The sequence below is a fragment of the Pongo abelii genome, chromosome 1, assembly GCF_028885655.2.
Source record: "Pongo abelii isolate AG06213 chromosome 1, NHGRI_mPonAbe1-v2.0_pri, whole genome shotgun sequence".
NCBI classification, from domain to species: Eukaryota; Metazoa; Chordata; class Mammalia; order Primates; family Hominidae; genus Pongo; species Pongo abelii.
The window spans coordinates 138,138,220-138,154,263 of record NC_071985.2 but is presented as its reverse complement, the minus strand read 5'-3'; the positions used below and the strand labels follow the sequence as shown (position 1 = coordinate 138,154,263).

General features: G+C 42.6%; 1 protein-coding gene across 9 annotated transcripts in view; it reads left to right on the top strand.

Annotated features, from left to right (window-relative positions):
* SLC44A3 (solute carrier family 44 member 3) overlaps positions 1–16,044 on the top strand; it is an 88,122-nt gene that overhangs the window by 19,230 nt on the left and 52,848 nt on the right. For all 9 annotated transcript variants that reach the window (XM_024245701.3, XM_024245703.3, XM_024245705.3 and 6 more), the window contains exons 5-8: positions 377–470; positions 9,592–9,752; positions 11,830–11,919; positions 13,890–14,014. In XM_024245701.3, coding sequence (XP_024101469.2) covers positions 377–470; positions 9,592–9,752; positions 11,830–11,919; positions 13,890–14,014 — 470 coding nt within the window. The remainder of the gene's footprint in view (positions 1–376; positions 471–9,591; positions 9,753–11,829; positions 11,920–13,889; positions 14,015–16,044) is intronic.

Genomic DNA, 16,044 nt, shown 5'->3' with positions numbered 1-16,044 from the left:
ATAACTAAAATACCTTGTACTGGGTCCACTGTTTAGAATTTTATCTGCCTGAGAAATGGTTTGCCAGATTTTTAAAAATTATTTGCAAAGCCAGGTTTAAACTATCAAGCTTCTACAAGAAATTGTTTTCAAATATGCTTAAGATTATTTTAGGACCACTCATATAACTTTTAGTTTTGAATTTGGGGTTTTGAAGAGAAAGTAAGGAAGAGAGGCCCTCACTAGACCTCAGATTGTATGCCTATTACTTTTGTGTTTCTGTCACCCATAGACCTTGTAGTTGATCCTTTCTCCTTTCTGGTTTGGTAACATGGCTGTGGTTTCCTTACTGACTCACCTGGAAAGAAGGTATAATGTCTGTGTGTTCTGCTTCCAGGGTCCTTCCTGTGTGTTTATAGTTTGAATTCCTTCAACTACACCCACAGTCCAAAAGCAGACTCACTGTGTCCCAGGCTACCAGTTCCTCCAAGGTAAAAGCTTCCATACTTTTTCCTTAACCCTAAACAAAAGTTACTGGGTACTTGGTGTGCATCTGTTACTCTTCTAGGCATTGTGGGAAGGAGATATCAGAAGAGCCCCTGCCTGCAGGGAGCTTACAGTCTATGGAGGCCAGGGATAAAAACATGGAGGGACTATTTGCAGTATGCCTATGGACAGTGGATTAGAAATCAGGCTAAATAAGGAGAAAACTCAACAAACAATAAAAATACACGTAGTCTTCAAAGAACACTACAGCTAGCAAGAAGTAACATATGAATTATTACTAACAGGGTGATTTTATAAATTAGTGTGTATTTTTTTCTACTCCAGCTATTTATTGCAAAGTAGAAATCATTTACTTTGGCTGGGCATGGTGGCTCACGTCTGTAATCCCAGCATTTTGGGAGACTGAGCCAGGTGGATCACGAGGTCAGGAGATGGAGACCATCCTGGCCAACGTGGTGAATCCCCATCTCTACTAAAAATACAAAAATTAGCTGGGGGTGGTGGTGCGTGCCTGTAGTCCCAGCTACTTGGGAGGCCGAGGCAGAAGAATCACTTGAACCCAGAAGGTGGAGGTTGCGGTGAGCCGAGATCGCGACACTGCACTCCAGCCTGGTGACAGAGCGAGACTCTGTCTCAAAAAAAAAGAAAGAAATCATTTACTTTTGGCTTTTTATCATAATTAGACTTTGTTAGTTTTTGTTGCTCTAGATATCTTCATAAGAAACAGACCAGATGGACAAGGCCAAGTGATCACCACACCTTTCTTCTCAATGAAAACAGAAAGCACAGGTCCTTATCAAGAGTACACTTGGTGGGCTCCTTGCAAGGTCTTATTCACCCCTGTAAATTAGTGTGCTACCTGGCACATGGTAGGCACCTTACAAATATTTGTAGAATAAAGTTGTAATGGTGGAGCAGTGGTTGCATTGCCATGGCGAATGGCTCATGTTTACACCTTTGAGAAGGCTAAGGGGAAACATACAATGAGTGTTTATTGCCACCATTATGATGCTGAGATGTACTAAAGGAAAACTTGTATTGATTTTGAATTGTCATTCTTTTGAAAAATGTGAGTGTGTTTACAATGTAGGAGACCTCTCTGAAAAATCACTGAGAAATAATGATGACTTAATTAAAACAAAGCATTATTCCAATCCTCTAGGATGGTGTTTATTGAACTCTTGTTTGGGACTTACGGTAAGAAATTTATTACATCCCAACTCCTGTATGCACATACCTTCATATGTCCTTACGTATATAAAACAAAACTAGAAATCTCACAAAACAACATTTACCCTTATTACATATGATTCACACTCTTAGTTACTATTCTGTTGCCTTTTTAAAAATAATGTATTTCATAGTCTTCTAACTGGTTGCAAGTGAAGCTTGAAAAATGCTGAACTAGCAGGTGCTCACAAACACAAAAAGACTTGAGTAGGTTTTAATCACATTGGAGGCAGAAAATAGCCATTTTGTGATATTCTTTTCAAAAATAAATACTCCAAGTTGTAATTGAAGGAGGAGAGAACTATTTGCTGAGGAGAATACCCATTTCATTTTTCTATAATTTTTTTTTTTTTTTTGAGACAGAGTCTTGCTCTTGTCACCCAGGCTGGAATGCAGTGGTGCGATCTCAGCTCACTGCAACCTCCATCTCCCAGGTTCAAGCAATTCTCCTGCCTCAGTCTCCCAAGTAGCTGGGACTACAGGCACACGCCACCACGCCCAGCTAATGTTTGCATTTTTCGTAGAGATGGGGTTTCTGCATGTTGGCCAGGATGGTCTCGATCTCTTGACCTCGTGATCCGCCCACCTCAGCCTCCCAAAGTGCTGGGATTACAGGCATGAGCCACCATGCCTGGCCTATAATATCTTATTTTTAAAATTCTGGTAATTGTAAATGTGTTGATGATATTTTACATTCTGGTAAAATGTAAGGTATCGTAAACACATCTTAATGAAACATACTGAACCCAATTTAAAAAAAAAAACTAGAATGTTTTAGCAATAGGTGGAAGGAAAATTCTCTAGCACTTGGAGAGGAGGACTTTTTTAAGAACACAATTTGTAACTGTAGATGTAACTACAGACGGAATTGAAAGAGAATGGAATTTTTAAGGTTGTAATTTAACCAGAGTTGGATAAACTCTCTTCTTACTATAAATGGGATGGCAACCGTAATTCCACAGGAAGCTTATATCTTGATACTTATGATGATAATAGCAAACATTTATTGAGCTTTTGATACTTTTCTAAACCCTTAACATAATTTGGGCCTCAGAAAACATCTATATTGTAGGTATTGTTTTCATCCCTATCTTACAACTGAGAAAACTGATGCAGAGAGGTTTAAGGTCATACATGCAGCAAATGGAAAAGCTGGCCTTCAAACCCAAGCAGCGTCTGTGTTTGAGTCAAGACTTGGTTTTATTTTGACTGGTGAGTGGCCTTCCTAGACTCACATCAAGCTGGGAGAAAAAGTCTCCGTACCCTGTGTCATAATAGCACCATTTCTTCTCACTCTCAAGCTGGCCCTAGTCCTTTTCACCCTAAATGCAAATGTTTCCAATACTAACTTTTCAAGTAAAGACAAAACCCTTGACTGAGTGGCCTTTTTTGGACAGAAAGAGAGAGAGAAATAGCCTCAAGGGCTCCATTCCCTTTTCCTGCACAAGCAAGTGTTTGTTTAAGGTGAAAATGATCATATTTATCATGGAATAGCAGTGCCAAGACTGAAAAGCTGGAAAACATGAGAAGGGTGGCTATAGGGCCAAAGAACATTTTCTAAATACTTCTTTTTGACTGAACTGATTGTTTCTTCCTCCTCTGTCGGTCATGTGAGGTATAATGTACCCTTTTAGAGTAATGGCTAAATATCAAGAAGTTTGTGGACCTAGGTATAAGCTTTTAAGAGCAGTGAAAAAGCACTGCAGAAGATAACAAGCAAATAGATCTTTTTTCACTTTGGTGTTCAACATGGTAATGTATTTTGAGTCCCTCACGTATTCAAAATCTAAAAGGCGTGGGTATCTTCCCCGCAGTAAATTCTAGTTCTACCCTCCCACATAGGTGCCTGTGCATGTCACTGCATGGTTTGCTCAGCTGAATTCCATATACATGGTGATCTAAATATACAGGCAGCTTACCCAATGACTTCCTGCAAGTTTGAGTGGCTTTGCTAATGGGAAGAAGAAAAGCAGAAGTGGTGAAGAAACCTCAGGCCATGGCCTAAAGATGCATCCCTGTGAGCCGGGTGTGGTGGCTCACATCTGTAATCCCAGCACTTTGGAAGGGCGAGGTGGGCAGATCACCTGAGGTCAGGACCAGCTTGACCAACAATGGTGAAACCCCGTCTCTACTAAAAATACAAAAATTAGCTGGGTGTGGTGGTGGGCGCCTGTAATCCCAGCTACTCGGGGAGGCTGAGGCAGGAGAATCACTTGAACCCAGGAGGTGGAGGTTGCAGTGAGCCAAGACCACTCCATTGCACTCCAGCCTGGGCGACAAGAGTGAAACTCCATCTAAAAAAAAAGATGCATCCCTACCCCAGCTAATGAAATATTCTAAATCTCAAAAGGAGTGGTAGTTGCATAGATGTATATGTTTATCAAAGTCTCTAATTTTATGTTTAAGATCAGTGCATTTCATTGTATATAAATTTTGCCTCAGTAAAAATAAGAGGAATTCCTTACATTCTGAAGTGTATTAAGTTTAAAAAAAAAAGCAAATAATAGAACAGTGTGCAGTATACTGTCTTTTGCATAAAAAGTGGAAATATACGTGTATATAAACCTATAAATATATACATTTAGGTATATATTTGCTTGTATAACCATTACATCAAGCATGACTTACAGGATGTGGTCAGAAAGCGATTTAATTTTTGTCTTTCTCTGTCTCTTTAAATTTATTCAGTGGGACTAGTTTTTTCTGCCCCTAAATAAAAACACAGGCAATTCCCAAGGCTTCTCTGGTAACTTTTAGGTAATACATACTGAGTCACTTTAAGTTATAACAGACACTTTCAATTCAATAATTAAAATGTTCATCCCAGACCAGGCACAGTGGCTCATGCCTGCAATCCCAACATTTTGGGAGGCCAGGGCTGTAGGATTGTTTGAGGCCAGGAGTTCAAGACCAGCCTGGACAACATAACGAGACCATGTCTCTGCAAAAAATTTAAAAATTAGATTGGCATAGTGGAACATGCCTGTAGTCCTAGCTGAAGCTGAGATGGGAGGAACTCTTGAGCCCAGGAGTTTGAGGTTGTAGTGAGCTGTGATCATGCCACTGCACTCCAGCCTTGGTGACAGAGCAAGACCCTGTCTCAACATTTTTTTAAAAAATTAAAAAATATTCAGCCCAATGTGATAAACTTCTCACTTGATTGGAGGTTCAAACTTCTGCCCCCTGCACACTTGGCCCAGGAGCAAGTGGGAAGGCCACAGTCCAGGAAGGAGGCTGTAGTCAGCTGCTCTTCTCCTCTGTTTATTCCTCCCCTCCTCTCCCAGCTTGCTCAAACAGGTTTTGTCTAAGGGGCTGGTGCAGCAAAAGTGAAGGAAGAAAAGAGTAGCAGGAACACATTTACTTGTCTGATACTAGCACCAGCATTCTCTGGGCTTGGGAGATGTCCCGGCCAGCTCTTTCCCTCATGGGCATGTTTTGGGTTGTTTGGGGCTCTTTCAGCTGCAGTGCCTTTCATGTAGTCTAATGCATCTGTGCTCTGGCTGGTCATGTGAGAGGCTTTCCTCAGTCCTGAGGCATTAATTAGCTACCTCAGAGAGCAGCCACTTCCAGCTCCTTCTGCCAGGGTCCCCACAGCCTTCTACAGGGCTGTCTTAGACACGATCAGTGGCACCCCATCACTGGGACTTGTGCACATGCAGCCCACAACTAGACCCCAGGAAGCCCTCTGCACCCTTTGCCCTGACAGATGCCCTGAGGGCTCTTAACTCCCCAGTTGTAGCTCTCTGCTCTGCTGTTAAAGCCGCTCACCCTCCAGATTTCTTGGAGTGGCTCAGACCTTAAGCCAGGGGATTCCCTAAGCGCTCTGAGTTTTCCATGAAACCCTTCTCATCTGACTTAGGAATAGTACCCTTCACCCTCTTCCCCTTGGGAGTGGGGATGGAGTCACATGACAAGTCTAGTAAAAAAAAAATTTTCAACTCTTCAAAAATTACTCTTCTAATGATTCTCTGTACTTGTCATCACCTGTGCAGAGTAGATTTTACTATATGCAAATAAAAATTAAAATCAAGATGTCAGGATCTTAGGATAGAGTGTAGAGGGTGACAAATTAAATTACTAATAAGGAGCTGATGTGAGTAACTTTGGAAAACAGCTTTGTGACTAGATACTGTAAGCTAAAGACAAAAGGAACTGTACATAAACACTGTACTCCAGATAGTACATTTGTTTATCACATAGCTACTGGTTAACAATTGTTTTTTTCATTTTTTAAAAATTCCCTAAACAATACAGTATAATGGTTAGCAATTCTGAAATTACATACGAGAATCGATTATAAGGCCTAGAATCAGTAATACCCCACCATACCCAATACCCAGATCATGGTTTCTAATCATCGATCTTCAAGGGTTCTTTGGAGAAATGGCAGGTTCTAGGACTTGGATAAGGAAAATACCAGCTACGTCTGGTATCATCATCCTGTAGCATCAGAAAGTAAGGAAGTGCTCAAGAAAGAAAAAAGAATGGGTCTTGTCAAAAGGACACAGATGCCTCATAGTGGCCAAAGCTGGAATAGATTGAATAACACAATTAAGATTATAACCCAAAGAAAAGAATAAATGTTGATGAGGCCATACTGATATAAATAAATAATTGAATAAATAAATAAATGGGGAGAAGGGATAAATACTTTTTTTCTTTTTTTTTTTTGAAACAGTCTCACGCTGTTGCCCAGGCTGGAGTGCAGTGGCACGATCTCGGCTCACTGCAACCTGTGCCTCCCAGGTTCAAGCAATTCTCCTGCCTCAGCCTCCCGAGTAGCTGGGATTACAGGCACACACCACCACACCCGGCTAATTTTTGTATTTTTAATAGAGATGAGGTTTCACCATGTTGGTCAGGGTGGTCTCAAACTCCTGACCTCAAGTGATCTACTTGCCTCATCCTCCCAAAGTGCTAGGATTACAGGCATGAGCCACTGCTCCCGGTGAAAGGGATAAATCTTTACTTCTTCCTCCAAGAGGTGAAATTTCCCTCCCTTTGAGAGTGGGCTAGGCTTAGTGACTCATTTCCAAGGATAGAGAGGGAAAAGAGAAAAATAACAACTTTACATGGAGAAACCCGGCAGGTACCACCTTAACCAGGTGATCAAAGTCAACTTCACCAGTGTTGTCATGTTCCTTGATAGGATTCTATGAGAAAGGCACTTCACCTCTGTGGTGCGCTCCCAAAAACCTGTTGACTGTAGTCTAATCATGAGGAAACATGAGAGAAATTCTACAAATTAAGGGACATTTTACAAAATACCTGACTATGAATCTTCAGAAATGTCAAGGTCACGAGAAACAAGGAAAAACTAAGAAACTTGTCACAGGCCAGGCACAGTGGCTCACACCTGTAATCCCAACACTTTGAGAGGCAGAGGTGGGAGGATGGCTTGAGCTCAGGGGTTCAAGACCAGTTTGGGCAACATAGCAAGACTCTGTCTCTACAAAAACACAAACTGTCATGACCACAGAGGAGACATGACAATTAAATACCATGTGCTATCCTGAATTAGATCCTGGAATAGAAAAAGGATGTTATGGTGAAATCCAAATAAAGGCTGTAGTTTAGTTAGTAGTTTAGTGACAATGTTAAATCTTAATTTTCACAAATATACTGTGGTTATGTAAGACGTTTACGTTAGGGGAATGTGAGTGAAGGATACACAGAGGAACCCTCTACCATCGTTACAATTTTTTTGTAACTCTAAAATCATTCAGAAATTTAAAGTTTACTTTTAAAAATGCTCTGCTTATCAACTTCCAACTCTTTTATGCTCTCAGCGTGGATGTGGGTTTGAGAATAATCTAACCACTTTTCTTCCACCTCTCTTGGCATGCCCTGAATGGGGGAGTCTGGGGTCTCATTTTGGAGTAGAATTTTTATTATCTTTGAGCTCAGCCGCAAATTCCATTTAAACTTCCTATGATATTTACATATGCTAATAAAAGTCTCTAGAATGGTTTGCAAGAAACCAAAAATCATGGGTGCCTGTGAGGAAATGTACTCAGTAGCTCAGGGACAAGGAAAGGCAATTTCTTGCTGTTTGGTCTCTTGTGCCTTTTGGAATTTAAGCCATGTGAATGTATTACCCCTTCAAAAATGTAATTACAAAAAATACCATTTGTGTTACTCTTCTCTTGAACCACTATCCAGTGACTCAGGAACTGTTTCTGTAATATTGAGACTTCTGGAGAAAGATTCTTCCACGTGTTCTATGTTGTGCTTCATTAGAAGCTTGGGAAGTCATTTCTTTTCTTCAGGGCAATGAAATCTTTTAACATTTGGGTTCTCCTTTGTTTCATTCTTATACCTTGCACAAAATGATTGGTGATTGGGTTTTGAGCAGCTTTTAAGATAATTTGACACGTCTTTGGTTGGGATTATTTCCACCATTTGGGGTTCATGGAAAGAAAGAAGAACAGGACCCTGTGAAGGTATCAGTGGCCTCATGAAGATTCATTAGAATGCATATTTCTAGGCTTTTTTACATTTCAGGAAGGGGCTAAAAAAAGGTCAACTTTCTCATCTGGTTGATAACCAAGGCAGTTATCAACTGCAGCATCAATCATACATTTACTCTCCATTTATTGAGCACCCACTGTTCATAGCCACGCTCTCAAGCCTCATATGCCTTCCTAAACAGGACGGAACTAAGCTAATAGTGTCTTAACACAGCTTCTGTCTCATCCAGTTCACATCCCTAATAGTTCCTTACAGAAATAAAATTCTTTTGTTGGAGTTGGTAGTTTGTGTCTAAGAAGGGCTAAGACAGGAGAGTGAAAAATGTGGTTCCCACTGGGCACAGTGGCTCATGCCTGTAATCCCAATACTTTGAGACATCAAGGCGGGTGGATCGCTTGAGCTCATGTTGCCCAGCGTGGGCAACATGGTGAAACTCTGTCTCTACAAAAAACGCAAACATTAGCTGGGCGTGGTGACACGTGCCTGTAGTCTCAGCTACCCAGGAGGCTGAGGTGGGAGAATAGCTTGAGACCTGGAGGTGGAGGTTGCAGTGGCCCATGATCAAGCCACTGTACTCCAGCCTGGGTGACAGAACCAGAACCTGTCTCAAAAAAAAAAAAAAAAAAAAAAAGTGGTTCCCCATAAATAAAACATAGTATATGTACACGTACCACAGAGTAGTATTTAGTCTTAAAAAAAGAAGAGATCCTGCTATTTGCAACAACATGGATGAACCAGAGGATATTATGTTAAGTGAAATAAACCAGGCACGTAAGGGCAAATCCCATGCATGATCCCACTTGTATGTGGAATCTAAAAAAGTCAAATTCATGGAAACAGAGAATAGAATTGTGGTTATCAGGGATACGGGCAGGGGAAATGAGAGATATTGGTCAAAGAATACAAGTTTCTGTTACATAGGATGAATAAATTCTAGATATATAAAGTAGAACATGGTGACTATAGTTCATAATACTGTATTGTATATTTGAAATTTGATACAACAGATCTCCAGTGTTCTCAAAATATGATAACTATGGGAATTTATGGATGCGTTCATTAGCTTAACTGTAGCAATCATTTCACATAGTTTATATATATCAAAACATCACATTGTACACCTTAAATATGTGCAATTTTTATTTTTAAAAATGTTGCTCCCCAAGTTTAGGTTTTTGGTTTCTGTGAGTTCCCATAATCAACTTCCTTTTCAGAACGTCGACTAATCGATGTAGCAGAGCATACTTGCCTGGCTTTCTAAGGTGTGCTCTGCAAATGGCATGCTAGACCCCTCTCTATTACTATAGTTCTTAAGCTTTTTTGGTTATTGAGAATGTTAAATAGACATCTTTTAAAGATAAATGTTAAATAAACATTTTTGCCATCTTTTTTTTCTATTTTTAGCAAGTCATTTCCCTTATTTAACCGATGTGTCCCTCAAACACCTGAGTGCTACTCCCTATTTGCATCTGTTTTGATAAATGATGTTGACACCCTCCACCGAATTCTAAGTGGAGTCATGTCGGGAAGAGATACAATCCTTGGCCTGTGTATCCTCGCATTAGGTAATTCTCAGTTAAGTTAATTTTAGTAGTTGTTTATGGAATGCCAAAGTTCCTAGCACTTTTATATATGTTGTACAATGAAAATTAGCCTCTTGTTTTAAATATAAAACTCTGTATTTTTTAATAGATATTTTCGGTGTTTCAGATTTAAGTGGGATGGGGGCAATAAGAATAGAGGAACAGCTGGCCCTCTGGCAGAAAGCCTCAGTGGGTAGGGTTGCCTTGATATACTGACCATGTCCTAGTGTCTGTTCCTCACTGGGGATGGGTATATAAAGCAGATTGCCAATTTGTGGATGGGACATGAAAAATACAACTGTCAGGGTAACCAGAAACCATGTCTTCTGGCCAAACATGCCTCCACCTGTACGTTAGCCAGATCAGAAAGCTGCTTGGTGAGCAGGGCAAGGACATGTGTGCATCCATGTTAAATGGAGTCAGACTGCAAGGGCCTGCTGTATCCTGATCCCCTAAGGGACATACCTGCTTTGGGTTATAGACAGGTCAAGGCCTTGAGCCTTCTCTGGGCATTTCTGGAAGCAGCTACCCACTCTTGACCTTCTGAGTTCCCATTTTCTATGTTTCAGTTGGCTGAAATCAAGAGCCAACTTTCTCTTCGAACAGGTTAATACACTCTGCCCCTTTAGACAGTGGTAAGAGCCTATTGTCTCCTCGCTTTCCAGTGGCAGCCCGCAAACCTCTTGGTAGAGAGAAACTCTTTGGTCAGAGGTTAACATATTTCTAACAGTTAACAAATTGAGTTTTCCACAATTTCATTACTAAAAGGTTCCTAATTCCTGAATGCTTGGGGATATTTAACTAGTCACTATTATGACTTTCAGACTTCTTACTTAGGCTAAAAATGACTTCAATTGACTCAAACAAGATGCTTTGACTCCCAAATACTGGCTTGGTTACAATATATAACAAAAAAACCTCAGGTTATTCCTGATATCTTATATAATGACCTAATGTCCCTGCAAGGACATTGTCATGTACTTATTAGAGTCATAATGGTATTAACAGCTGTCGTTTACTGAGCATTTACCATGTGCCAGGCATTGTACTTATTCTTCACTCATTAAAACCTCATCAGAATCCCAGTACCATTCATAGGAGATGAAACTGAGGCTTAGAGAGGTTTAGGACTTGGCCAGTGTTGCACACCTAGGAGAAGAGGTGGCAGAACTAAGACTCAAACCCAGATCTGTGTGATCCCAAAACCCACCTTACTAAACGTAACTCTGATCTAGATGCAATCCTGATTTCCTATGTCGAAAAAAGTACATACAGCTTATTTCATGGTTAGGATCTTAAATTCTTCATTTTAAAGACATTATTAATCTTTCATATTTAATAAGAGTACCTTAGAACATGTAAAGTTAGAACTTTACATAAGCCCAGTGTGAAGTCAAAAGATTTAAGTGTGATAAGAATTTTAAATGGTTCATTTGGACTTGTAAGAAAAAAAGATTTGGGCATTTGAGAATAATATTGCTATTAAAAAAATTTTTCTTTCTTTCTTTTTTTTTACTGAGACAGAGTCTTGCTCTGTTGCCCAGGCTGGAGTACAGTGCCACAATCTCAGCTCACTGCCAACCTCTGCGACCCGGGTTCAAGTGATTCTTGTGCCTCGGCCTCCCGAGTAGCTGGGATTACAGGTGCCTGCCACCATGCCCGGCTAATTTTTGTATTTTTAGTAGAGATGGGGTTTTGCCAGGTTGGCCAGGCTGTTCTCGAACTCCTGACCTCAGGTGATCCACCCGCCTCAGCCTCCCAAAGTGCTGGGATTATAGGCGTGAGCCACCATGCCCGGCCAAATTTTTTTTATTTTTGAGAAGAATACTAGGACTTTCAGAGACAGGCTTACCACACTTGATTGAATGGTGCATCAGAGACTGCCCCACGTATACCTTGTTATTTTTATTTAGTGTTTAGTAGATATCCCAAGATATTTAGAGATTGAATACTATCCTCAGCCGTCACTGTTCTGGAGGGTTTTGTCATCGCAGTGCTACCATCATCTCCCCTACCCTTTGTTGCTATTGAGGTTAATGTGTTTTGCTTAATTTTTCAGCCTTGTCTTTGGCCATGATGTTTACCTTCAGATTCATCACCACCCTTCTGGTTCACATTTTCATTTCATTGGTTATTTTGGGATTGTTGTGTAAGTATTTCTCTACTTGACTGATTTCTTTTCGATTAAATGAAAAACCTTTCCATTAAGTATAGAACTTAAAAGTTGGCATTTTTAAGCTAGCTACATGGAGTCTTAAAGAGTACCTAGCCCCGTCACTTTACAAATGAGAAAACTTGGCCTCAGGGAGGACGATGGAAGTTGCTGTGTCTCACAGACAGTGCAAAGTTAATGACCAATCTTTTTTTTTTCTTTTCTTTTCTTTTTCTTTTTTCTTCTTTTTTTTTTTTTTTTTTTTTTTTTTTTTGAGGCAGGCTCTCACTTTGTTGCCCAGGCTGGAGTGCAGTGGCGCGAACGCAGCTCACTATAGCCTCAACGTCCTGGGCTCAAGCGATCCCCCTGTCTCAGCCCTCCAAGTAGCTGGGACTACAGGCACATGCCACTACACCCAGCTAATTTTTGTATTTTTTGTAGAGATGGGGTTTTGCCATGTTGCCCAGGCTGGTCTCCAACTCCTGAGCTCAAGCGATCTGCCCACCTTTGCCTCCCAAAGTGCTGGGATTACAGGCATGAGTCACCACATCCAGCCAAATCTGTTGTTTCTTCTGCTATGCTATGCTGCCCCTGAGATGAGCTTTCCAATAGCGTGATCCTGTATCCATGACGTTAAAAGAGAATCACAGTACCCACTGGGAGCATTTTAAAGGATTTCTTCTGAACGCGCACCTCACCCATTGGCACATGGGTGCCCACAGTTGTCATGCAAAGGCTCTGACCAGCCGGAAGACACACAGGCCTGCATGGAAGCAGAGTCCTGGAGACCCTGTACTGTGCCCATATTTCCCTCCTGGTTGCTGGATTGTGGATCTCACCAGCAGTTGTTGGGAAAGAGGTCCAAGGGACAAGGGCACGCAGGAGGCTCAAGGCAGCAGCCATTTACCAACTGGTGTGGGGTACAGTCAGATGTCACTTAATGACAGGAAGGGATGTGTTCTGAGAAATGCATCACTCAGCAATTTCCTCATTGTGTGAACATCATGGAGTGCACTTACACAAACCTAGATGGTAGAGCCTACTACACACCCAGGCACATAGTATAACCTATTACTCCTAGGCTACGAACCTGCGCAGCATGCTACTGTACAGAATACTGTTGGCAGCTGTAACAGAATGGTCAGTATTTGTGTATCTAAACACATCTAAACACAGAAAAGTACAGTATTATTAATCTCACGGACCACCATCATATATGCAGTCCATTGTTGATCAAAATGTCATCATGCAGCGGATGACTATATTTTAATTTTCAAAAACTGATGTGATTGTCGTGTTTCATTCCCCTGAGTCATCAGCTCTGCCTTCAGCAACTTAGAGCCCTGTAGCCCTGTGTTGGAGGACAGGCACAATGACTTCTGAGGGATGTTTCTTCCTGTCCACTCCAACCTTCCTATAGTTACTGTGGATAATGGCATAAGGTGGTATTTTGTACCTAAATGTGGAGTACGTGCAGCGTCAGGGCATCTTCCAAATGAGCTTCTGACTTCATGATTCCCACAGGCCATGTAAATTTGCCCGGTTTTGTGGGTGAGCAGCCAACATCCAGGCTCCCACAGAAGTCATCACCAGCAGAGCTTGCTTGAAACATTTAGACAGTGAGCTCTGGCATTGTCCCTCTCACCATTCCGTCCATGGGGTTTTCCTCCTGCTCGCATCCAGACCCAACCTGTGGGTTAGGCGCCTGTGTTCTGGGGTCACCATCCTGGGTATCCCAAAACAAGCATCATCCCAGAACTTGTGGGTCCTCTATGGGTTGCCCTGGCTCTGCCCAGCTTCTCCAGAGGGCAGCAGTTGCCTGTAGGGTCTGGGTATTTGGGACCCACTGCCAGAGCAGTGCCACGCGGCTGGTGGGCAGTGGCTGGACTTCCTGTGTGATTCTGTGTGCTGGGGAAAGGTTATCTCATGGCGCGTGCCCTGAGCTCTGCTACTGTTCTCTTTTCTAGTTGTCTGCGGTGTTTTATGGTGGCTGTATTATGACTATACCAATGATCTCAGCATAGAATTGGACACAGAAAGGGAAAATATGAAGTGCGTGCTGGGGTTTGCTATCGTATCTACAGGCATCACGGTAAGAAATGCTCTTCTAGCAGTAGGTCAGGTAGCCAGCCAGAACTCTGAAATCCAAATCATTGAATTCTAGCCAAAAACAACTAGAATTTGTTTTTCTTTTGATTCAGAATGTGCCTTCTTGGGATTTGAGATACCTGTACAGGGATAATTCAAAACCCTCCAAAAATAAGAAAAAAAGGTTTTAGTTCTTCCCAAGTCATTTCTGCCACCTCCCAGAGACTACTGTGTTATCCTTGCTGTTGCACTGTTCTCAACCCCGAGGGGCTACAAGGTGGGCATGGTGGGTGGGTGGAGGCAGGCTTACAGCGGTTCCCATTCCCTGTTTGTGAGGTGCAGCTCCCCTTTGCCAGCGTATGCTCAACTTCCGCTGCCCTCTAGCACACAGAGCCCTTTGTTTCCAAACCCGCTGGCCACTGGGTTATTTTGGTGTTCAGAGAACCTGCTGCCTCCTCAGTGAACTCTCTAGTTGAAAACAGGCCAACTTAGAATATTGAGGGAGCAGGTATTAGTTACTGGTGGTGGGTGGTTGGCAACCAAATGTCATTCAGGACCTTCTCCAGGGGCCATTAGGAAGGCTCGAATCACAAGGCCCTGGGGCGGGCCCCACACTGGCTTCGGGTCACCCAGAGTTGTTGTTGCTGGTGTGTTGGTTACTGACTGTTTTGTGGAGCAGCTGCAGCCAGAGGTTCCCACAAGCCTGTTGAATCTTGCAGCAAATGCAGATTCTCACACCAACAAAATTCTCTCATAGGAAATCCTTCTATTCCCATATGTGTTAGTTTTCACATTTTCTCCTTTCCACAGTGAGGTTTTGGGTTTGTGATCTTCACATAAAATGTGCCAGGGAGCAAGGGTACAATAAAGTAAAGCACCTGGTTGCTCTCGCCTCAGGCAGGGACCAGGCCAGACACTCAACAGAGTCTGCAAAGGAGGCTGGAGATGAAAGGGCTTCCCCATTCCCCAGGCTGGGCACAGGGGAAGAGGAGCAGGGCTGGGGGCTGGGGATGGTCCAGTTCCTCCGTCTACACTCCACAGGGCTCCCTTTGTGTTTGTGCACTGCACCATTTATGCCACCCAGATCTCAGGGCCGGGGCAAGGTTAGGGAGAGGAGAGGCCGTGTGAGCAGAGAGGCTGTTTTCACCTGGGTCCATGAGTTCTGCACAGGGGCTACTCTAGAAGGCAGAATTGAGTCCCAGCTCACCTCCTGTTCATTTGTTGTGAGTTCTTACCAATTTCCAGTTGCTAGAAGAGCTAGTTCACTCATCCTCAGAAAAGCCCAGATGGAAGTTCCTCCTCAGCCTTTACAACTGAAGGGTCTCCTCTGGGTGTCTCGCCGGGCCTCTCCTGACACCCCTCCCTGCGTGGTCAAGAGGCTGTGCTCCCAGATCCTGGAGCAGCTTCTGCACAGTTTATCCACTGTCATCTGACTGTCTTTCCTCCACTTGACTGTTGAGGGCAGAAACGCTCCAGCACAGCTGGAAGAGAAAGAGCATCTCAGGCCAAGGGCACAGCATGCATGAGGTCACATGGGCAGAGGTGTGACTTGCAGGAAGTTCCCTTGATGGAAGCCTGAGATGCAGGTGCAGGGAGGGTCATGTCAGGAAGGTCCTGATCTGCAATGATGATAGGTTTGATCTTTCTCCAGAGGCACTGGGGCGCCGTAGATGGATTTTGAGCCGAGAAACACCATCTTTGTCTTTGTGCTTTACAAAGGTCCCCTTAGCTGTGGAGTGGAGGAGGGATTGAGGTGGTGGGGGGAGTTGTCCAGGGAGGTTGAATGCAGAAAGCTAATGAGGTTATTGGAGTCTAGAAGAAAGAGGCTGAGACTTGAGCTGTGGCATCAGCAGTGGAAATAGAGAGGAAAGGATGGCATAAGAGGTATTGAGGAAACTGAACCAGAGGTGATTGAGACTACACTGGGCACTTTGCCAGTCCTTGACCATAAGAATGGCCCTGCTCTCTAGGAGCCTAATCTAATGGGAAATTCAGACGAGAAAACATTTATAGAATATGTTAAATGGTACAATA